Source organism: Pelodiscus sinensis, chromosome 24 (assembly GCF_052426305.1).
Source record: "Pelodiscus sinensis isolate ZL-2025 chromosome 24, ASM5242630v1, whole genome shotgun sequence".
Classification (NCBI taxonomy): domain Eukaryota; kingdom Metazoa; phylum Chordata; order Testudines; family Trionychidae; genus Pelodiscus; species Pelodiscus sinensis.
The window spans coordinates 23,321,535-23,345,962 of NC_143075.1; the positions used below are offsets into that span (position 1 = coordinate 23,321,535).

At 43.7% G+C, this 24,428-nt stretch overlaps 1 protein-coding gene across 2 annotated transcripts in view; it reads left to right on the forward strand.

Annotated features, from left to right (window-relative positions):
* Positions 1-24,428, forward strand: part of CDC42 (cell division cycle 42) — a 43,204-nt gene that overhangs the window by 16,620 nt on the left and 2,156 nt on the right. Inside the window, exons 2-6 of one of the 2 annotated variants that reach the window (XM_075906494.2) lie at positions 2,677-2,819; positions 12,814-12,886; positions 17,811-17,920; positions 18,033-18,230; positions 23,633-24,411. In XM_075906494.2, the coding sequence (XP_075762609.1) occupies positions 2,715-2,819; positions 12,814-12,886; positions 17,811-17,920; positions 18,033-18,230; positions 23,633-23,722 (576 nt within the window). In that variant the 5' untranslated portion in view covers positions 2,677-2,714 and the 3' untranslated portion in view covers positions 23,723-24,411. Of the gene's footprint in view, positions 1-2,676; positions 2,820-12,813; positions 12,887-17,810; positions 17,921-18,032; positions 18,231-23,632; positions 24,412-24,428 lie in introns of those variants that run through there. The other variant, XM_075906493.2, reaches the window with a different exon arrangement.

The window sequence follows — 24,428 nt, forward strand, 5'->3', positions numbered from 1 at the left end:
GCATGCTGCAGAGCCTCATGCTTCCCCCTTCTCTAGGAGTCGGACCTGCTCGGTCTTTCCAGGGTGCAGCACAGTTCCCTAGCATAGGCAGAGAGACCAATGAGCAAGAGCCACCTCCCACAAATCCCTCATTCCTGGTCCCATGCCAGAGCTCTCATGCTCTCCTGCACCCCAACCCCTACCTTAGCCCTGCATGCCACCTGTGTTTCCTCTAACTTTTTCCATTCACGTGCTGAATACATTTTGTGTACCTAGGCGTGCATGGACATGCACCATCAGTAGAAATGCATGCTGCTGACTGTCAGTGCTCTGCTAATCAGCAGGGTGGCATTTGTAACTCTCCTGAATGGCCACTCAAGTGCTCAGTTTATGGGGAACACTATAGCCCCTCTGTTCCAATCCTTTGGGTTCATCCCCTAGCCTGAACCCCTCTCCTGCACCCCAACCCCATATTCCCAGAGCACTTGCATCCCATCTGTCTGCTCCAGGCTCGAGCTCCCTCCTGTACTCAGAACCCCCGGCCCATTTCCCACTATATGAATTTTATGTGCACCAATATGGAGGTGATGTGTTGCACATCCCTTCTATAGTGTGCATAAGAAATTCATTCTGCTAAGGGATGGGGAGAAAATAGAGGGAACCCTGGTGTCAGGGCTTAGGTTACAGGTCTCTGCATCCAAGATGGCAAAGACTTCATGTGCTTCCCCACCCCCAGGCCAATCAGGGTTTCTGGGAGAGGGAGCATAGAAGTGTTCTGGCCCTGCTCCTTCTGGGGTGGCCTGGGGCCACTTCAAAAATTAGTAAAGTCTTTCTCTCTTCTCTTCCCCCCCCTCCCCCAATCTAAAATTATTGCCCACTCCCGTGCTAGTCTCTTAACCTTAACCTCAGCTATATGTAGGCAAATTGACCTGAATGAGAGGACTAAATCCATCAATAATCATTTTGAACACTAACCCTGCACTTCCCTCAGGCAAAATTATTGAAACTAAGTATTGAGCACATCAGTGGAGTATGGTTTGTCATTAGATTAGTTGTTGGCATTTTTGCTGCCTATGTATGTTTCTGATTTTATCACGTCTGTATAGGTTAGCTAATTTCTATTTCTTTGGTTTTTTTCCTTTTCTGGTACTAGCCAAAGAATGATATGGAGTAGAGGATTGATGTCATTGTCTAGCATGCCTACATAATTCTTCCAAAGAGTAGAGTTTAAAGTGTATGAAAGAAATGACAGTGTAGGAGTGAAAAGTCAGATGTTTTACATCTTGTTCTGAGTATATCTCTATCATTTCCTAAAATTGGCTTAATTGTTATGCACCCATGACAGTTGGCTCAAAAGATAAGGTTACAGTGAAGATCCCATTGGAAGCCTTATTTTTACTAATCACTGAAAATGTTTGATCTACATTTTTCCAGATCTATTCAGAAGACAAACATTTGAAGGAAAACTTCATTACTTTCACACTGATGAAGAATCACATTATGAAAATGCAGAGTGCATTGAAATACTCAGTTCCTTTCAGTTATTTAAATTCAATCCATCTAAACAGAAAAAAACATTGACTCCCTAACTAAGGCTGTGTCTACACTACAGACCTTACAGCAGATGACTGTACTGATGAAATGTGTCCCTATCAGGATATCCTGCCAACATAGGACTGTCCACTCCTGTACTTTTCCCAGTGAAACTTGTTAGTTGTGTGTGTGGTGTGTGGTGTGTGGTGTGTGGTGTGTGGTGTGTGGTGTGTGGTGTGTGGTGTGTGGTGTGTGGTGTGTGGTGTGTGGTGTGTGGTGTGTGGTGTGTGGGTGGTGTGTGGTGTGTGGTGTGTGGTGTGTGTGTGGTGTGTGTGTGTGTGTGTGTGTGTTTTTTAAAATACCCTGACCAAAAAAGTATTAGACAGAAGTGGTAGTGTAGACCAGCTGTTCTCAACCTTTTCTTTTCTGAGTCTCCTTCAACATGCCTTTAAAATTTCACACACCATCTGTGCCGCCACAACTGGATATGCAAAGACACAGTTGACTAAAAGCTGGGCCTGGCAGTAGATGGTGGAAACAGGGCAACTGTCCAGGGGGCACTAGGAAGATAAATTGCTCAGGCTTCAGCTTTCTGTTTTGGGCCTCATTGAGTTTAACCAGCCCTACTCTCTGGATTATTTTGGCTGACCCCCTGAAATCTGCTCACAGCCTCCTGGAAGTCCCAAGACTGCTGTTTGAGAACAACGATGTAGTTTGTAGACAAAGCATAAATTAGTTCTGTCGTGGTCCAACCCTGTACTCTTCAGTTAATTTGCTTTGCTATGTAGGTAAGTAAAATGGATCTCTGGACATGCTTCTGAGAAGGCTGCTTTTCAGACTCTCTCCCATGTGCGCCCCCGCTTTCATGCTCCCTCCCTCTTTCATGCTGTTTGTCACCATTTGGAGGCAAGATGCCATCTAGCACCTTAAATTGACCAATAGGTGTGCTGTATAGAACACTTTTAATCTTAGTCCAGTGGATATTGTCTAGCATGGTTAAATCAGTATCTTCTGGCCTATTTGAAGTTTGTGTGAAACTGAGTGGCTACAGTGCTTGGAGATGCTCGCTCTGTTGTTGAGTCTGTTCAGTGAAACTGGGTTGCTAATGACAGTGCTTTTCTGTTAGAAAGTAAGCAAAAACTCTATTTTCTTTTATTCCCTTAGATTCATTATCGGATTTGATATACTAACGGACTTCAGCTATGCAGACAATTAAATGTGTAGTTGTGGGTGATGGTGCTGTCGGTAAAACATGTCTCTTAATTTCTTACACAACAAACAAATTCCCATCAGAATATGTACCAACGGTGAGTATAAAGGGTGACCGTTTCATTGTTTTTTTTGAGTGTTCAGCGTGGGGGGAAGGAAAAGCATAATTCCTGTAGTTAATGTATAATTTATATGCCATTATGTTCATATGCTCCTCCCAAATCTTTCTTTATCGCATCTCTCTCTCTACTTGGTACCTGGATCTGACCTCTCATGACAAATTAGGAAACAATGTGTTCAAGGCACATTCTGCTTATAAGCAAAAGTTGCAGTAGCTTCTGTATTGCTTCCCTGTGTGTGTGCGCGCGCACGCATCTGAATGATCTGTTCTTGCTGCATAGCCTTCACCTGACAACTAACCCTCTCATTGTTTGACAGTACAAGTGGGAGCTGTATGTGGATTATTTCAAACTCAGTAACTTTATGAGCAGAAAGAGCACATGAGCTCTTAAACTAAGAATGGGGAATTTATGGCAAGCCTTGAACCAGCCTGCCAGGCTTGAGGCTCCCCCTTTTCCCCAGTGGTGCGGGTGCTTCAACCCCGTGGTGAGTTTGAGCCTTGGCACATCCCTGAGAGACGTTGAGCATGCTTCTCTGTTGGATGCCAGGTCAGTGAGGGTTTTTCCCTCCTTCATTGGAGGGCCTTGTCAGTGAGATTTTTATCTCCTTCTGACCTGTGTGTGTGGTCCTGACCCCCAAAAAGATTCCCCACTCCTGTCTTATACAGAGACAAAACAGCAACAATTGTTTGTTTCCAGTCTTTGGAGACCCCAGACTTGTGAGAGCATTCTTGAAGTAGTTCTCCTTAGGATGTCCATCTTCGCAGCTGTGCAGGAACATGCATTAAGTGGTCATGAATATTCCAACTGCCATAGTTTCTTGCAACTGTAATATGCAGACCTGGACCCCACTGCCTAGTGTCTTGATAGCTTCCTATATTTTACCAACTCTGCCTGTAAATTGTACCTTTTTGTAGTATTGGTACTTTAGGGTAGTGTTGACTTGCTAAACTGAAGTTTTAGAAACTGCAGGCCTCATTCACAGAGTTCAGACAAGGACTGACATGGTGGTTCTATGTGCTTAAAATAGGGATATTTCCAGGTCATTTTTTCCAGCCTCAAATCCACATGCTCTCACAGTGAGCATGTGCATTTGAGGCTGTCTTTTTGGAGTCATACTCTTGAGTCCTATTCAGTTTGCAAGATCTTGAGTCTGAGAATAGGAAAAGAAGCAGAACCACATACAGGCTCTCCTACTGCAAGAGATTTTGGCAAGCAAGTCTTATGGTTCTGAGGCTTTCATTACCTTATTTTCTCTGATGGACTCTTTACTCATCTGGGGGCTAAGATGTGGTAGAGGTAGCCAGATGCTTAAGATTCAGGAATCAAGGCAAAAGAGTTTGACCAGCAGGATTCAGGTATCCATATAGTTCCATCTCCAGTTTAGATTCAGAAGAAACATTGAAAGGTTGTGGCTGCAGAAGATCTATCTGGTAGCCGTAGTAAGGGTTGTCTGAGTGGTTCTAATCCCCTCTCTGGTCCTGAAATCAGAGCTGAAGGAGGCATCTAGAATCCCTTCTTCCTTTCTTTTGGAGGAGGAAAAAAATCACTAATTGAGAGTGCAGAGGTAGCAATACAAGCTTCTGGTTCTGTGGGAACTGTCTACCAACCCTCGGTTTGGATTCCTAGTTCTCCTTCAAGTGATGGTGCACACGTACATTCCATTGTAGATATGTGCACACACAATGCACTTGTGTTGGAGACTTGTCAGGAGTATCACTAGTCAGTGCATGTGTCCCTGTTCTCCTTATGCTCCCTCTCTTGTTCTCTTACTGTTTGTGGCAAGAACTGGGGCTCCACTTCAGTGTAGCTTTGGTCAGCCAGCTTTAGAAAACTTTCTGTTCAGTTATTACACTAAGTGTAGTTTAATGTCAGTAGTGTAGTGTAGAATAGTATAGTTAGACACTATTACTACCAGAAAAATTTACTAGGAAGAAATCCCAGGTTCTAAACATTTTGCCATGCTATCCTTATCAGGTGGGCTCGAGTTGTCAGTAGGAGGTGCTTTTCCATTGACTTCCCATATGCTTCTCAGAGGTGGAACACAAACTAGTGGGAGTGCGCACTCCCATTGATTTAGCATGTTTTCGCCAGACCCACTAAATCAACAATGCTGCATCAATAGCAGTGCCAGTTGAGCTGATAGTGTAGACATGGCCTGAGAAGCAGTGAGAGTATCACTTTAAGGCACATCTTGTGCAGAAGGCAATAAGGGCAGTGTTGGACATATTTCTCATTCATGGTCCAGGGATCACTGGATTGAGTTAGTGTGCTCCTTTAGCTTCATCTGACTCTAAAGATAAGTCTGGGAGTGAACACAATGTTGTCTGGGTTGCAGGGTTCTAAATGATCAGATGCCTGAAAGACCTCTAAGTCTAGGGCCTCTCTTCTAGTAAGTCCTCCAGTACCAGTTCAAAGCGTCACAACTTGAAGCACTCACTAGTTTGGTCAGAGATGGCGGCATCGTCCCCACCGCCATAATGGCGGTTGGGGGGGAGGGGGGGGAGGAGGCGCAGCAAAGTTGAAACCCAAAGACTTCAGTCCCAGGTGGGTGGCCTGTAACCTAAGCTTGCCACTCAGGTCTGAAGCCCCAGCTTAGGCAAATTTAATGCCAGTCTTGATGATCTCATTAAAATGGGGTCATGAACCACTTTTGGATCCCAACCGACATTTTGAAAAGCATTGCTCTAGTCTAGATCCTCTTTCCAACTCGCATCAGTTTCCCCATAAGAAAGTGACCAAGATGTCCTATCTTTGATGTAGTGGGCCTTTCTCATCAGACATCTTCAAAGCAATCCTTTTTGACATTTTGGTCAAGGACCGTATACCAACAATATCATTTGGGTCAGATCTCTCCCATTTATACTGTGCTTGATAAAACAGCATCACATCAGACAGGTGTATGTTCACCATGGTTAAGGACGGCTATGCTATCAGTTCCTTTTAAGGACCCACATTCCTGATCCCTCTTCAGAGACCCCCGTCATGTTCAAGTGCAATGGTCTTTTCTGGAACTGAGAGCAATGAAGAAATTCCTTACTAACAGGACAGGAAAGGGTTCTATTGCTAGTACTTTCTGATTTTGAAGAAATCTGGGCTTCTTAAAGAAGAACAGATGCATTAAAAATATCATGTTCAAGATGCTTGCCATTGCTTTTGTCTTTCCTTGGTAGTTGTCCTTGATTTGTGTTTTAACAAGAAGTATACTTGCACACTGTGAGATGCCCTTCCCACATTAATTGCTTTCAGTTTGCACTAGGGACCAACCGCTTACCAGTACACAGTGATCTATTTTGCTTAGTCATAAGTCTCAAGGGTTTTCACTACTTGTACGTAAGTGTTAGCCGCATGCCTGTCATTTGGGCATTCAAACTTTCATACCTTGGACAACTGGTTGATGTGGGCATCATCAGGAGACCAGATCCAGAGTCCTAGTCATAAATGACTGTCATGGTCACATCTTTAAGCTGTATTGTTTCAGACAGACACTAAACTTGAAGAGGTCTTAAGGTGCAGCCCACTAAATGTATGTCTTGTACAGGGGCATGCCTCAACAGCCATGGTCTACCTCCGTCTGGAAAGGTCTCAGTTTATAGCATCCCTTTCCAGTGACCTCAGATCTAGCCATATAATGCCTGCCTGCAGTCCCTAGGCTATGTATCCTTGTGCATCTAGGAAACTCCTTGCCAGATTTCACTATCTCTGTATGCAAGCCTGGCTTCCATTGGTATATTGTCCTACCAGGCATTGTATAAATATGCAGATATGCGTACCTGTCCAGGTTCTTCACTTCTGGACTGTTTGCAAACAGATTTCCCTTTTCTCCTCCGAATCAATATTGACCTACCACAGTCCCAGTCCCATTTTAGTCACCTTCAAACACACACTCTTTGGTCATGTGACTAGGCATCCCTCCAAATAAACATGTTGGAATTTGGAGCTGTTTGTCAGGTCTCTGAAGTATTCAAGCTCTCCATTGAAAACCAGGTTTCCTTTGCACAGACAACAGCACTGCCATGTTTTATCTGAATAAACAGGAAGGTATAAGATTGATTCAATTAGTCCAGCAGGCAGTTCTCTTTTGGAATCTGTGCATTCACCAGTGTTTCTCTGAAGTCGGTTCACCTTCCAGGTGTCAAACACACAAGCAGATTCCCTTAGCAGGATTTTCACAGCCTGTCAGGCCTTTCTGACATCCTCTCCCGATTTCCACTGCCTCCTCCCCTATGCTGTAGGCACATGGTAGTGGACTTGTTTGCAGCCATCCTTCACAACAGATGCATGAGTTTTTGCTCAGACAGGTTCGATCAGAGATGCATTTCTTTCTCATTGCTTTTATTACCACAGTTTTCAGGAACCAGAAACAGGACAAAACATTTCACTGCTGTGGCCAAGACCAATGTTGGTACATGGATTGCCTCTCCACAGGCTCACTGATAACGTCACCAATAGTTGTACATGTTCTTCACAGAACTAGGGTGAATCTGTGTATTCAAATCTCTCTCTCTGCCTTACTTCATGAATGATCCCAGGTTGAACACTCATGAGAAACTATGATCCTAGTAGGTTCAGACTCTTCTGGTGAGTAGCAGAAAGGAGCTTGCCAGAGCTACATTTGAAATTAAAGTTGAGATTCCCCCTCCCCCCTTTGGGATCAGGCTTTCAAAATATTGCTGCATCCTAGTCCAGCTGTGCATAACTGCAGTATCTTCTACATTTGAAATCCTCTGGTTTCTTGGCTCGTTTGAGAGTTTACTTGGCTTCTGTTTTGGTATTATCTGCCAATATGTGGGTTTTCCATTTTTTTCCTTACTTTTTTGTTTTGAGATTTTTTTTCAAAAGGCCAAGTTAGTACTTACCTTCCATGTCTGCTCTGGTAGCTATGAGCTTCCCTATCTGTATTGTCTGTGAAGATCACATTTTTAGTGGCAATTGCTTCCATGAGGAGGATTTCAGAATTTGAAGTTCTTCTTGCTGATCCTCCTTTTACAGCCTTTCGTAATGACAAGGTGTTCCTTAATACACGTCCTAAGTGTATGCCTATGGTAGTGTCAGCCTTCCATCTAAATCAGACTAGTAACCTTCCAATGCTTTTCATTAAATGGCATTCCTGTAAGGCTCAGGAAACTCCATTGGATGTTCATAGAGTTCTGGCATTTAATTTGGGCTATACTAGATCCTTTAGATCAGGGCGACTCAACTTTGGAAGCCCCGGGGGCCACAATGATACTCACAGCACATGCTGAGGGCCATAACTTAAGTGTGGTTGCATATACATACAAATATATATGCAAATAGCTTATATCACACTGGGGTCATGAATACAACAATTAAGGCAAGATTACACAACACACAGGTCCCATTTAAGTCAGTTCTGCTGATATTAATAAAATGCAATATTTACCAGATTTCCACCCATATGACAGCCCAGGAATTTAACTACTAAAATGCATATCAACTGAAGACCATTATATTGACTACATTTTTTTGTCTCCCACCTGTGGGCCACGTCTTGAGTCCCACATAAACCCAAACCACACTGCGGGCCGCAAACAAATGTTGAGTAGCCCTGCTTTAGATCCATAGAGCTGGAAGAGCCCTCAGGAGGTCATAGAGTCCAACACGAACTAAATCATCCCAGCCAGGGCTTGGTCATGCTAGGACTTAAAAACCTCTAGGCATGGAGATTCTAGCACCTGTATAGGGAATCCATTCCTAGTGAAATGTTTCCTAATATCCAACCTAGATCTCCCCCACTGCAACTTGATCTTCAAGATTCTCTGTAGCCTTTGTTGAAAGCCACAGATCACCCTCGATTTTGAGCCTGACCTCCCAACATTTCAGATTCACATTGGATGTCAGAGGCTGGTCTGGCGAGCCTCAAGGTTCAAGGTGAAGAAGGCAAGAAAAAAGTAGAGAGCCCTTTTTGCTGGCTGTGCTCAAGGAGAGGCATATAAAGCAAGCTGACAAGATAGAGTAGAGCAAGAATAGTCGATTTATTTTTCCCACTCCTTTTCACTTTACTGCATCTAACCAGCTTTCATTATTTCCCTCTAAGAGCATATTATGCAATGAAGGAAGGGAAAATTGCAGAGAAGTCCAGGGTATTCACTATCTCTTGATAATACCTTGGCAGCAAAGGAGCTATAGATGTATCCTTGAGGAGAACTGGGGGAAGGTCAGGGTCTCGGATTCTACCATAGGTGTTAGCCCTTCTACCTACAGTAACAGCAATCTGAATCTGAGATGGAACAGATCCATCAAGTCCCTCAAGTTCAGGATGCTGAGCTTGAGCAGTCCTATCCTAAGATGGTTAGGCAGGTCTTCATCTAAAAATACTAGCCTCTCCAGAGCCATCTGACAATTGCACCAGAAAGCTCTTGACTGTTGGGAAAGATTTTGTTGGTACAGAGGGTAGCCTTTGCTCTATCCATGGCACCAATGGTGTTCAAACTGCTTATCTAATGTAATTCTGTATCTTACCCTACCTGTACCTCTGGCCAATTCAAGCATGATTCAGCCAGGCCTTTGCTGAATGACATCATGTTCTCTGTTGCAGATTCTTGGTCTGCAAATAAATTGGGGTGGGGAGAACTTAAACAGTTGTATGTTGGAGAAAATCCTACAAGGAGCAGTAGTTCTGGACCAGTCTCTGGCAGAAGCCTTTCTGCTAGAGCCGCCCTTCATCCCCCCCCCCCCCAGCCCCTCCTGCTGCCGCGAGGGAGGGGGCAAGCCCTGCACTGTTCTCTCCCTCTTCCCTCCTCCCCTTCCCCCCTCCGTCTAGCCACAAGGAGGGAGGGGGTGAGGCCCAGGCTGGAGGATTGCACTTTAAAACTCTGGCAGTCACCCACCACGTGGAGGGCAGCTGCTGAAGGTACAGCCAGCCCCGGGGTATCTCTCAGTTGGGGGGGCCTCTTCACCAGCCCCCCATTGCTGGATCCCCACAGTTCCCCCCTTCTCCCCCCCCAAGCCCACCAGCAGCAACAGCTTACCTTCAGTGCTGCTGCTGCTCAGGAACAGAGTTACGTGATTGTTCCACAGAGGATCCTTTTTATGTATATAGGAAGATATCCTCTGTGCAGGGAAAATATTTCTGGTGAATACTTTCCTTGCATTTGAAAGAGGAATTCCTTCCAACTTGGCTCATTCCTCTGGTCATTGAAAAGATAACGTTGAGAGAGAGCAATTTTTTTCATTTCTGCCAGCGATGCCATAGCCATCCTGAAGATCAACTTTATAGAGCAGTCACGTTGTTCGTGTTTGTTTGTGTAGTGCTAATACCTAGAGGCCAGGACACCATTGAGTACCATCCAGACAGATTTTTTTTCCGCAATTTCACAATGTAATTGTAAGGATCATGACCCAAAAAGGAGTTGAATATGGGGATTGCCACAAGATCATTGTAGTGAGGGCTTGTGTACTGTTAAGCTTCTATGCTGCTGCTGGTGGCTGGGCAGTTGGAATGGCAGTGGCTGGCCAGGAGCCTAGCTCTGAAGGAGGAAAAAGAGCGCTAGCAGCAGTCCTGAAATGAGGATGGCGTGGTATAGTATTGCCTCTGACTTCTGTGCTGCTGCCTTTAGAGCAGGATCTTCTGTCATCAGCTTCACTCTCTGGCCGTGGTGCTGCCTTCAGAGCTGAGTGCCCTGGCCAACAGCCGTCATTCTCCAGCCATGGACCTCTGAAGGCAGCACAGAAATGAGGGTGGCAATAGCCTTACAATGTCCTTGCACCCCTCTGACGCTCCCTTCTGGGTCAAGACTCCAATTTGAGAAATGCTGGTCTCCGCATGAAATCTGTATAGTATAGTTTAAAAGCACACACAAGACCAGATTTCATGATCCGTGACAGGTTTTTTGGTTGTGAATTTGGTAGGACCCTAATTATGGAGTTAACTCTGAAAATACTCAGTGGTACACTGCTTAATTGCTGACTTTTTGAATCCTATGCATACCATAATTCACCTAGGAGTTGTACTTGACTCCAAAGGATGAATTACTTGGCTGCCAGCAGTTCAGATTTCAGAAACTCCATTTCATCATAGAGAAGAATTTCCTGGACCTTTATGGAAAATATGGTTATTGTAGCAGCATTTTCTGTTCACCTAATGGCCTGATAAATGTTCCTTCATAGAGAACCTGTTTCATATCTTTGACTCAGGAAAACTCACCTCTGAAAGAAAGGTATCTAAGGTTTTTGAAAGGATCTAGTAACATATCAAGGCAGGAATGCAATTGAGCAGCTAGTTGCTACCAAAGGAAGTGTGGCGTTCACATCCAGTTCAGACCTTTAGCATGATGTCTTCTGTGATGGGCACTATCTTAGGAGAATGAGAATATCACGAGGAATCTCTGGACAAGAGAAAGTTCAAAGAGTATACATTTTCTGCAACTGCGACTGGCTGTGATTGTCGTGATGCCAGTCTGTTGGGGGAAGAGCTGCATAAATGAAATTAGGTAAACACGAGAACAAAAGTTCATAGGGCTACAGTAGTTTGAGGCCAGAAATGATCAATCCCCTTGTCATGTGTCCTGAACCCTGAAATTGAGAGACAGCACAGTTGTACAGTACTTGGTCTTAATAGGCATCGCTCAGTTGTTGCTTTCCCTACATTTTAAAATTTCACCTCAGAAGCTTAGTTGAAAGTGTGGAAACTACATTGTAGACTTTGGGGAGGTGCTGGATATTTTGACAGTTGGATAGGACAATTAAATAAGAACAGCCATACTGGGTTAGACCAACAGTCCATCCAGCCCAGTATCCTGTCCTCCAACAGCGGCCAATAGCAGATGCCCCAGAGGGAGGGAACTCCACTTGCCTCCAGAGAAACAGAGGTTAGGGACACCATTCCTACCCATCCTGGCTAATAGCTATTGATGGACCTAACTTCCATGAATTTATCTAGGTCTTTTTTTTTGAACTTTATTAAAGTCCTAGCCTTCACCACAACCCTGGCAAGGAGTGCCACAGATTGACTGTGCGCTGTGTGAAGAAAAACTTCTGTATGCACTATTCAAGATGTGGGCATACCATGGTTTTATATAGAGGCATTAAGATATTTCTGTCTTATTTTCTCTCCCCTTTTTAATGATTCCTAACATTGTTTGCTTTTTTTGACTGCTACTGCACACTGAGTGGATGTTTTCAGAGAACTATCCACAAAGAGTCCAAGATCACTCTTTTGAGTAGTTGTAGCTAAATTAGTCCCCATCATATTGTACATGTATTTGGGATGATTTTTTCCAATGTGCATTACTTTACATTTGTCAACAGTAATACGTCTTTTGGGTCCTAAAGTGTAGGGAAGGATGGGAATGTGTAGTGGCAGGGTAGATGGGCACTGAAGCTTGTGGTATCTGAGAGGTGTATATTTCCCTCCCATTTGGGGGTGTAGTGACTCTCTTGAAGTGAAGTGCTTTGAATGCCCTGCTTCCTTTGTAGACATCTAGCTGCCCAGTTGCACTCCTGTCCTGATATCTGCCACTACATCCAGCAATAATGGAGGAGCACATTAACTTAATTCTGCCAGTGATTACAAATGAAATCGCTAACATTGATATTTTAAATTGTTCCAGAACTCTCACTCCATTGAGATCCTGTTTAGAGCTGCATGCTTAAGTATCTCACTCTATTAATTTATGCCCTGTTCATGTTGGGAAGGATTTCTTGTATGTATATGGCCTTAACTTTTTTAAAGGAAAGGTGAGATTGTTGATGTACTGTTTTGTGACAACTTAAAGGTAAGTATAGAAATACTTTGCTATAATTTCTCATTTGATAAGATGGGCATGTGTCTATTTTTTGTTCTAGGACCCTTACCTAAAAGGAGTTTGAAAAATATTGATCTTATTTTAAAATTAAATATTTCTAGAGCAGCAAATTGAGGGGATCTGAAATAGGAATAGGATATCCTATAATGGACAAAATGGCTTGTTTTCAATTCATATGTTGCTTGCTTTTTTCCTCCCTTCTCTAGGTGTTTGATAACTATGCTGTAACAGTGATGATTGGTGGGGAGCCATACACTCTAGGCTTGTTTGATACTGCAGGTAAGACTGTTAACTTTGGCCTCAATCGTTATGAGGGATGGTTGGGACACTATCAACCTAATATTCAGTGAAGGTGCAAACAGCTCTCTGTGTGTAGATTCCTGTTATTGCCATTGATTCTTATCTCCTTTGTTTTAACTACCCAATCGTCAGGTGCTTGCTATTCCCAGTTCTCTTCCTGTTTTTTCCTTTGATATTTCCATACCCTCTGCTCCTTGTTCTCCCTTCTCCCCCCCCCCCAATTTATTTTGGGTCTGCACATGCTAAACTCAAAACTCCAGTCATCTGAAGAAGTGGGCTGTGCCCACGAAAGTTCATGATCCCATCAACATATTTTGCTGGAGACCAGGGAGACGGGCCCCGTTCGTAACTGCAGATCCGACGTAAGGGGACTGCCTGTAGTCTTTTCTAATATCCAACCTGGACCTCTCCCACCACAACTTGAGACCATTGTTCCTTGTTTTGCCATCCATCACTACTGTGAATAGCCTTTCTCTAGCCTCTCTGGAATCTCCCTTTAGATCCCCCCCCCCCCGTTCACTCTTCTCTTCTGCAGACTAAATAGACCCAAATTTCCCCAGCCTCTCCTCGTAGGTTATATGTTCTGGCCTTCCGCTGGACCCTGTCAAATGTGTCCACGTCCTTTTTATAATGGGGGCCCAGAACTGGACACCATACTCTAGATGTGGCCTCACCAGAGCAGAGTAAAGAGGAATAATCACATCTCTGGATCGCCTGGCAATGCTCCTCTTAATGCAACCTAATATGCCATTAGCCATTAGCCTTGGCTGGACATAACTGTTGACTTATGTCCAGCTTCTCATCCACTGTAATCTCCAGGTTCTTTTCTACAGAAGTGGACCCAGGAGACCTGGGAGGGAACACAGCCTAGAGTCTGTATATGGGGCAGGGAGCCCAGGGCTGGGGTGCAGGTTGGGGTGGGACCGAGGGGCACCCGAGGGACAGGTTGTAACAATGCTTGGGATTCTTCCGTCCCAAGTGCAGGACTCTACACTTGTCCTTGTTGAACCTCATCAGATTTCTTGTGGCCCAATCCTCCAATTTGTCTGTCACTCTGGACCCTATCTTTGCCCTCCAGCATATCTACCTCTCCCTCTAGCTTAGTGTCATCTGCAGACTTGCTGAGGGTGCAATCCATCCCCTCATCCAGGTCATTCATAAAGATTTTGAACAAAACCAGTCTCAGAACCGAACCTTGGGGCACTCTACTAGAAACCAACCACCATCCTGTCATGGAACCGTTGATCACTACCCACTGGGCCCGACCTTCCAGCCAGATTTCTATCCATCTTACCGTCCATTTATTCAATCCACGTTCCCTTAACTTGCTAGCAAGAATATTGTGGGAGACCGTATCAAAAGCCTTGCTAAAGTCAAGGTATATCACATCCATTGGCTTCCCCATATCCACAGAGCCTGTTACCTCATCATAGAAGCTAATCAGATTGGTCAGGATGACTTGCCCTTTATGAATCCATGCTGACTATTCCTGATCACCTTCCCCTCTTCCAAGTGCTTCAAAATATATAGTTCCCTGGATTATCCTTCTTCCCTTTCTTAAAGATGGGCACTACATTTGCTTTTTTCCAATCATTTGGGATCTTTCACGATCTCCATGACTTTTCAAAGATAATGGCCAAAGGCTCCTCAGTGACGTTTGCCAACTCCCCCAGTACCCATGAATGTATTAAGTCCGGACCCATGGATTTGTGTACGTTTAGCTTTTCTAAATAGTTCCTAACCTTAGCTTCCCCCCCAAGGGCTGTCCACCTTCATCCCATATTGCGTCACTTAGCACATTAGTCTGGGAACTGACCTTGTCCATGAATACAGAGGCAAGGAAGGCGTTAAATACTTCAGCTTTCCCCATATCTGTTGTAGGACTCCTCACTGTAAATGAGCAAATATGAAGAAAACACAGAGAAACGGGGGGATGTTGCCCTATAACAAAGCTAAACTGATTCTTCCCACTTATGTTCTTCACGAGCCTAGGATTTCAGCACAGAAATTATATAGTACAAACTAGATTGAACTACTTCTCATTGCTCCCCAAAATACACAATTGTTCAGATTCAGATAGTGGGAACATTAATGACACTTTATGTTAAATGACTATTACTAGAAATAAAGGGAAAGAGGACTGCTATTATTCAGATCAGCTTATGGGGAAAGTTCAATGCCATTAATGCTATAAATGCTTTACAGTTGTAGAGCAAGTCTTTGCATGTCATGAGAATAGACGAGTCTGTCATGAGAACGACCATATTGGGTCAGACCAAAGGTCTATCTAGCCAGTATCCTTTCTTCCAGCACCAGTGCCAAATGCACCAGAGGGAGTGAACAGAACAGGGTAATCAAGTGATCATTCTCCTGTGATCTGTTTCCTGCCCCTGACAAACAGAGGCTAGGGACACCATTCCTACCCATTCTGGCTAATAAGTATTGATGGACGTAATCTCCATGAATTTATTTAATTTTTTATGAACCCTGTTAAAGTCCTGGTCTTCAAAACATCCTCTGGCAAGAAGTTCCACAGGCTGACACTGTGCTGTGTGAAGAAAAAGATAACTTTTCATGTTAATGGGATAGACAAGCTCAACTCTGTGACGTAAATTGTCAAGAAAGTTATAATCAGTCATTTGTACGTGTTGCAAAACTAAGTATAACTGATGTCATTGTTAAATATTCAGTGGGCCTCAGAGCACTGTTTTGCCACTAGAGGGAGCTCCATAAACTAGTTTGCTGAGTATGCATTTGTTGTTGCTTGTTTGTTACAACTATCCAGGGATAAACAGGTGACATTGTTCTCTAAATCTGAATCCAGTACCTTTCCACACTTAACTATCTTAAAATCCGTCTTTAAATCTGCACCGCATGTTCCAAGGACAAGGCTAGGAGCTTAAATTTGTAACTTTGCTAGATGCTAAGTCATGATCTTGATAGATAAATGTAATGACTGTATGGCTAATTACAACAGTCTTTAACCCTTAAACATGTCTCTGTCCAATGAGCAAAGGGATGTTAATGGGCACCCTCCCCTTAAATATTTCCTTTAGTTTAGCATTAGTAGTTTGAATATATTCTCTGTTCAACCTTGTATTATCTGTGCACCTTTTCCAGATCTGAGGATGGGCTCTCTGCAGCTTGGAAGCTTCTAGCTTGCCAACAGAAGTTCGTCCAACAAAAGATATTAGCTTGTCCACTTTGTCTTTCTAAAAAGGCAGAGAGATACTGATCATTAAGTACCAAGCTATTGAGTTGGACAAAGTCTGAGAATTAACTTTGTTTGCCCCACAGAAAGGGAGGAACTACTTCATAGTTAAGTTCCCTTTAAGCTGCATGGCCACGCAGCAGCTAGGATATGAATGTTTAATCTGTTCACCTCACTCTTAATGGGTGAGGCTTGTGGGTTAAGGTTGACTAGTGGGAGCTGGAGCAGCTCCCTGTCTGCTATGGGTAAGGGGCTGCTTCCACCCCACGGATGACTCACTGTGGACAGGGGCTACTCCAGCTGGGCTGGTACATAGGGAAGTAAAACATCAAGTGGTTGGTTAAGGGTATTTTCAATTGAGTGTTTCTGTGAAAGTGCAGCAGAGCCCTGTAGAAACTGGAAAAGTTCTCTTGGCTTCATATTATAATTTGGGTTTCCCCAACTTACACTTTGGAGTAGGCTAACTCTAAGTTTTTACAAGTGCAGGCCTTAAGTAACCGGAGCACATGAACACATAGCTTTGGCTTTTGAAGACAGACCCCTGCTTCAGAGAACTTGCAAATGATGCGAGGTGTTCTGTAAGAAGATGGACTTTAAGTCAATTGGAATATTCTGAAGAGCCAGAACTATAGCAGATAGCAAAGAATTGGCCTTAACAGTTTTCAGTACCTCTCCCCAAACAAATTTTGAAACTTTGACATGACAGGTTAGAACAAGGGCAGGCAAATACCAGCTATGGGTTGGAACCAGTCCGCTAGGGTTTACTCCTGGCAGGCTCCCACCGCTGTATTTACCTGCACGGCCTCAGGGACCAGTGATGGCAGCTCCTATTGGCTGCCGATCACCATTCCCGTTCCTCTTGGCTGCTGCTTGCACTGTTCAGCCTAGCTGGGTCTGCTTGGGAGAAAGTGGGACTCTGAGGCTACATCTAGACTGCACTGCTAAATCAGAAAAAGATACGCAAAGAGGCTCTTTCTTTCGCAATTTGGCACCTGTAGACATGTCAAATTTCGAAAGTGCTCTTTCGAGCCATCCCTTATTTCTCGTAGAATGAGGTTTGCAGGGATGGCGAAACAGTGCATCCGTTCTTTTGAGAGAAATTTCAAAAAAGCAGACGTGTTCCTTCTACGTGGCATTGTTATTTTGGGATCCCTCCGGGGGAATCCCAAAAAAGCCAATGCAGTCTAGACATAGCCTGAGTCACCTTTCTCCCAGCACCCATTGCACCATCTGATCTCCACCCACCCGCTATTACTGCTACCAACCCCATCAGCTCTGTCTTCACTGTCTGTCTGCAGGATCAGGATTCAGGAGGAGACACCTGATTAGTAGAGCCCTACTGCTGGGCTCCAGTAATTAGGCAGTGCACACCTTTGTTCTCTGATGCATGCCTGCGCAGCCACGCACTTTAGAGGGAGCTATGGTCTGAAGGCTATGCTTTCTAAAAATTGTTGATTTGATTGCTATATAACCTGTATGATGTAACTTGACTTCTCCCAGAGAAAGGACAGTGGGTGGTGGACTACTGATGGTTATCTAATGGTTTAAGGTAAAGCAAAATGTCTTATTGGAATTCAAATTGAATATGCAACTCTTCAATGTATTTGTTTTCTGACTGAAAGGGAATCCCTCTCTAGGAGACTTCTGAAGGCTCCCCTTCTAATGCTGCTGTTCCTCTTTTTTTTTTTTTAGGACAGGAAGATTATGACAGATTACGGCCCCTCAGCTACCCACAGACAGATGTGTTTCTGGTTTGTTTTTCAGTGGTTTCTCCCTCTTCATTTGAAAATGTGAAAGAAAAGGTTGGTCAGATGTTACTACCTGCAACTGAAGTTGTAGCAAGGCTTCGAGCAATATTATTTGAAGTGACCTCAGGGACTTGAATAGTAACCATACTTGTTTTGTCTCCTTTAGTGGGTACCTGAAATTACTCACCACTGTCCAAAAACCCCTTTCCTGCTTGTTGGGACCCAAATTGACCTCAGAGATGACCCCTCAACAATTGAGAAGCTTGCTAAGAACAAGCAGAAGCCCATAACTCCAGAGACTGCTGAAAAACTGGCCCGGGACCTGAAAGCTGTCAAATATGTGGAGTGTTCTGCACTCACACAGGTGAGAATTGTCCATGAAACCTCTCTTGTGGCTATGTTCGCTTCTCACTTTTCTTTCTCCCTCACAGCTATGGAATACAGCCTGTTCAAAAGGTAAGGAGAATACACTTTCTGCTGGTACAGATGCAAAATGGTTGAGTAGAAAGGAAGTTTCTGAGGAATTAGAAGTGGCATAAAGAGAATCCTAGCCTGGAGAGTAAGCGATATCTAGAAGGGAATGGGAAATGCGTGGTTGGAGAAGGCATCTCATGCCTGGCTTGTTTTTTGTTGGAGGAACTGCAGTGTAGTGTTAATCACTTTGAGTCCTTTTACATTTGGACAGCGTGTAGATTAGGTACAGGATGACTTTTATCATTTAGGAAAGCAGAGACTTATTGCCAAGGCAAGTTTTATTTAGGGATGCAAAATCCCATTTAACTGGCTAGCGGGTTAATCATATTGTTTAACCAAGAGGGGACAAGCGGAGGGGCTGCTCCATCCCAGTGGGGGTAAGGGGTAGGCCACTCCCACTGAATGACTCCTGCTCACTGTTAGGGAGGAGCGGCCCTCCCACCACAGGCAGGGGCTGCACTGCTTGGGCCACAAGCAGCCCCTGTCGGTGGCAGGCCAGGTCATCCTGCAAGCAAGGACTGCTCCAGCATCCCGGTCTGAGCAGCCGCTGCCTGCAGGGTGCTTGGGCCTGCCGTGCACAAGCTCCCGGAATGCCAGAGCAACCCCTGCCTGCAGAGTGCTTGGGTCTGCTGTGGACAAAGGCTGCACTGGTGAGGATTGGTGAGCCATTAAGGACGAGTCTTCTTGCTTGTGTTCCAGCTTTGTGTATGTGCGGAACTGTAGAAGGATCTGAGATAAGAAATACTAACTTTTCTCAGTTCCATGCATTGCCTTGCCCAATATCTAGAGTCTGCAGCCTTGTCTGTTACACATTTTGTAAATTCCACCTTACTGTCAGATTTATTGAAAGCTTTCAAGGGCAAAAGGGAACATTATGGTCATTTTGTCTGACCTCCTGTGTGACCCAAGTCATAGGACATCCCCAAAGTAGTTTATAGAGCAGATCTTCAAGGAAAACCACCTTTATTTAAAAAATGCAGCAATGAAGAATTTACCTTGACCTTTTGTAAGCTATTCCAAAGTTTAATTACCCTCACTAGAAAGAAAGATTATGCCTTCGTTGTTCAGCTTTCAGCCTTTGCTAGATCGAAAAGTCATCAGTTACCCTTTGTTTCCTGTGTGGGTATTTACAGGTTGTAATCAAGGCCCCCCTAACAAGCTGTCACAATTGGGCATATTTTTAACCCTTTCATCATTCTTGTGGCACTTTCCTGAACTCTCTCCAGTTTATCAACATCCTTGAATCGTGGTCACCAAAACTGGGCACTGTGTTGGAGCAGCAGTTGCACCAGAGCCAAATGCAGAGGTAAAATAACTTCTGTGCTCCTACTCAAGTTTCCCTTATTTGTGTGTCCCAGGATTGCATTAGTTCTTGGCCACAATGTTATATTGGCAGTTTGAAGTTCAGCTGGTAGTGACTCAAATAGGCTGTGGTAAACAGTTTCCCAAGAAGATTTAAATCAAGGTTTTCTACTTGCTACTGGTTCTACAGCATGTGAACCAGGTTCTAGTGCATTCTTGCTGAGCTGTATGTCCCAGGAACTTTTTCTTAACCGTAGCAGTGAAATGTAGGCAACTCTCCTGAAATGACCTTGAGTTCTTTTACTTACATTTTGCAAGCTTTGAACAGATGCAGCATAAAGTCGTTGTTTTTAAATTATATGGCAGCACTAGAGTTGTTGGAGCAAGAACTCCTTTCTTACCAGATTCAGCTGTCATCAGTTCTGTTCAGTATGCTCCAGATATTGAAATAGTAGCGTTATACTCAGATTTGCAAGAGAAGACATTTCTGTATTTCCTGGGGTTCTGTTTCTTGTTTTCCATATGTTCTAGAAACAGTAGGTTAGTTTGTAAGACACTGACTTTCCGATCATCTGAGAGCTTTATTCCTCAGGGGTTCCCCTTTTTTTAGAGAGCATCAAAATATGCATGAATAGCAGTCTGGAGGTGAGAGCAAACAAGTCTTTACTTCAGATACCCAAATGCATGCACAGTGGATCCATAGCGTTCTTGTTATTCAATATGAGGCTTCAGATTCATGCCCAGTAAGAAGCAGTGTTGCCTAATGCATAGAGTAGCAGCCTGGGGGATCTGAGTTCCTGGCTCTCATTGGCTTGCTGGGTGACTCTGGGCAAGTTGTTTTTCCCTTATAATGAAAATACAGAAAATGTGAATGGCCTCTTGTAAAGCACTTTGAGATCTATGGATGAGAAATGCTACATAAGATATGGTGGTATTGTGTTGACATTCCCATCAATAGATAGAAACCTTTCATGCCTCATTTCCATGGATTGCTGTTCTACTGACTGTCTGCTCCTTTAAAGTGAGTAGTTAGTGGTTTTTTCCAGAACTTTGAGAGAAAGGGGATGGGTAAATATCTCTAAATGAAGCTGCTCCCCTGTGCACTAATATCTTTTTCACCACAGTTAGTTGGTGGTTAGCAGGAGCAAACAAAGTGTTTTCTTAAGGTCTTTTGTATGACCAAATATGCTTTCTTGTTATGCACCTCTAAACTTGTCCAAGAATTCTTAATGGAAAAAATTGTAGGTCCATCACGTTTTTTCTTCTCTCTTCCCCATCTTTTAAATTCCCCATTATTTTTAATTTGCTACCATATCTTTACTTTTTTGTTCTGTTTTTTTCTTGATCAGCAACAGCCACTGAACAAAAACTTACCCATCGGCAGTCTGCAGAGGGAAGCTGAAGTTCCTGGTTAGCTTCCACCTGCTGGTCTGTTGTCTGTAAGCTAAATGCAGAGGGAACCTGACTTCACTTGGTTAGGATTAGTCTGTTCCTTTCCTTAAGGGAAACTCAGCAAATCTGGCATCAGGGACAAATGGATTAGAATTGCGTAACCCTTGTTGGCTTCCCTTTGCAGTGGATTCTATATGTAAAGCGCTTCTCCACTGTTGGCAGTGTATCATGGCTAGTGACATTCAGCTAACTGGGAATCCTAGTGGAGTTGCTTCCATGTGGCTGACACAATGCTTGATGAATAGGATTTAGTCGTTTGAGGGGAAAAGTACGTTTTTCAAGCTCCATTGTTTCCATCATGGTGGAGGGATAGCTCAGTGGTTTGAGCAGTGGCCTGCTAAAGCCAGGATTGTGAGTTCAATCCTGGAGGGGGCTGTTTAGGGATTTGAGGCAAAATCTGTCAGGGACAGTACTTGGTCCTGCTGCGAGGGCAGGGGATGAGGCTTGATGACCTCTCAGTATCCCTTCTAGCACAGGGATGGTCTAGACAGTATTTGGTCCTGCCATGGGGGCAGGGCACTGGACTCTCCCTTCCAGTTCTAGTATTCTGTGATCAGAGCAATAGTGAATTCCAGGCAGATAAGTTCTGGCACTTTGTGAAGATAAATATGCTTCTATCTGGTACGCACCTTGTGTTGCCTGGATGAGTCATCTGTATAGCACTGGAGATTCAGTAACAGAATGTGTCATACAGGAGGTCCATGGTCAATTCTCAACCGGTGCTTGGGTGTTTCTCCTGATTCGAGAGGAGGATAATCGTTTGGTTAAGACTGTTCCTAACTGGCATTAGACAGCTCTTGTTAATTCAGTGTCTCAGTCAATCTGTAAAAAGCGTGGAATACGTCCCTATGTCATAAGAGGTACAAATCAGTGAGGGGAGAAATGATTTTTGTCTTGGGTGACTGAATTTCTTCCCTATGCACAAATGGTCTCCGTGAAATGAATTTTACCTTTTGTTTCTCTGTTTCTTACCTTGTAAACATTTCTTTGAATTTCTGCAGGTCACACTCATGACAGTAGGGTTAAGCAAGTCCAATCAGTATAAACTGAGCAAGGTTTCTCTTCTGGTGCCCATGTGTAATTTCTTAGAATTGTATGGCAGTGAGAATATGTTGTAGAATTCCGGTTTCCGTAGAGCAAATGCGGTGGTTCTCAAACGGTGGGTCAGGATCCCAATTGAATGAGGTCACCAGGGCCAGCATTAGACTTGCTGGGGCTCAAGGCTGAACCTCAAGGAAGCCCCTTCTTGCAAGGCTTGGGTGCCATCTCAGTCATGTAGTAATTTTATTGTCAGAAGGGGGCTGCAGTGTATTGAAGTTTGAGAACCGCTGAGCTAATGCATGCCTTGTGCTCAAGTGTAACCCTTGCTAACTTCTTAAAGCTTTTGACTGCTTTCTTGATGCTGGATCCTATAGTGTCAAAGCAGCATTCCAATTCTAACACTATTTTCCTGTCTCCCTGTAACTAGGGTTGCCAGATGGTTTAACAAAAAATACTGCCACTCCCTCCTCCCCCGCCCCCCCTCCCCAAAAGAAAGAAAACCGGGGAAAAAATTCTGTTTAGCAAAACAAACAAAAGCCTAGCCAAGCTTGCTGAGCAACCCAGCAAAAGTTGTTGAGGGACTGACGGGCTGAAATACAGTTGCGGCCCCTTTGATTCCCAGCCCGCTCCATCCTCTCCCACCTAACTCAAGCTACACCGCATGTCCCGGGAGCTGGAAAAAATACATGTCCGCTATTTTCTGATATATTTTTTTTTAAGCCAGGCAGAAGTCACAAATACCAGGCTGTTTGGGTTCAATACTGGACAGCTGGCAACCCTACTTGTAACTGGAGTGGTTATGATACTTACTTTAGAAACATGGCTGACTCTGAAATATGATTTCTGTAGTTGGCTCTGTCAGAATGATAGCACGGATAAGGCATTGCCTAGGTGTTAAATGCCTGAACCCTTACTTTGGAAGAGTGATTTACCAGACAGAAATCCTGCTTCCATCCCTGTGTGAACATGGCCAGCAGTCTGTGTTGGAACTCTTCATTTATTCAGGGGCTGAATTCACATAGCAATCCAGTAATTTGAAGGTACCACTTAGCAAAATCAAAACTCTGCATATCTAAAATGCTAATGTATCTAATATGGATAGGAAAGGTATGTACCTGACTGTCCAGCACAGCCACCTGGGATGAGCTGCTTTTGTATCGCTGCTTTTTTTCGTATGCAAAAGTCATTGGAAATGTTCAATCTAATAGGTGGCAGCAAAAATTGTTAAGATTGTGGTATTCTCCCTAACGGTTTCATCCTTATGGGGTGTAGATGTTTCATCCAATTCTGGCTTTCTGTACATTTGCCTTGTTTGATCTTCTGATCACCTAAATAGTGACAATGATTTTCTCCAGGATCTACTTTGTAACACCAAAGTAAATCTGCTTGCTGCTTCTGTGAACTCAGCCACCTTACCCTGAATGCTCTTTTATCTGCTTGTTTTTCTCTAACCCTCTAACCTGGCTGCTGTTTTTTCTCCTCCCCTCTGTCTTGTAGAGAGGTCTGAAGAATGTGTTTGATGAGGCTATCCTAGCTGCCCTCGAGCCTCCGGAAACTCAGCCCAAAAGGAAGTGCTGTATATTCTAAACTGTTTTCTCCTTCCCCTCTTGCTGCTGCTTCTTCTGTCCCACTTCTGTAGAAACTTGGTTAAAATGAATAAAACCATCTTGACTGAAAGCTTCCGTGTCTCTGCTTAACATCTTAGAGCAACCTCTGTATTAGCTTTTGGACTGAAAACAATTATACAGTTCCTTAGTCAAACATTTGTAACTGTGGAACGTGAACCTGGACTCCCTTAACTCTCTGCTGCTTGGGTTGCCAGATGTGGATAGCTTTACAATTTAGGCTGTTGGGGAAAAGGCCTTGAGTGTGTCATTTAAAATAGAACAACAACAAATAACCCAGAAATCATGTTAAATCTTCCTGAGCATTAAATGGAAAAAATGCACACTTCATTTTCTATTTGAGTCTATTGTTAACTGTAGTTGCATGATAAAGATACATGAAAATGATCTGCAAGTAATGGTGTCATGTGAAGGATTTTCTGGTTCTCCTTTGTGCAGTGAGACTTTCTGTTGCTACTGCTTTGGCTGTCTGTGCTGTAGTGGAGTTTTGTCAGTCCTTGGGGAAGGAAATATCAATGTATCTGCTACTGCTTTACAAAGATGTTAAATTCTTGCTTTTACTAATACCAGTAGACCTCTTCATTTTAATAATTGATTCTTAAAGCTTGTTAATGTAACATGTAAAGTTTGCCTTTTAATTTCATGCTTCTGATTTTTGTCTTAAGGGG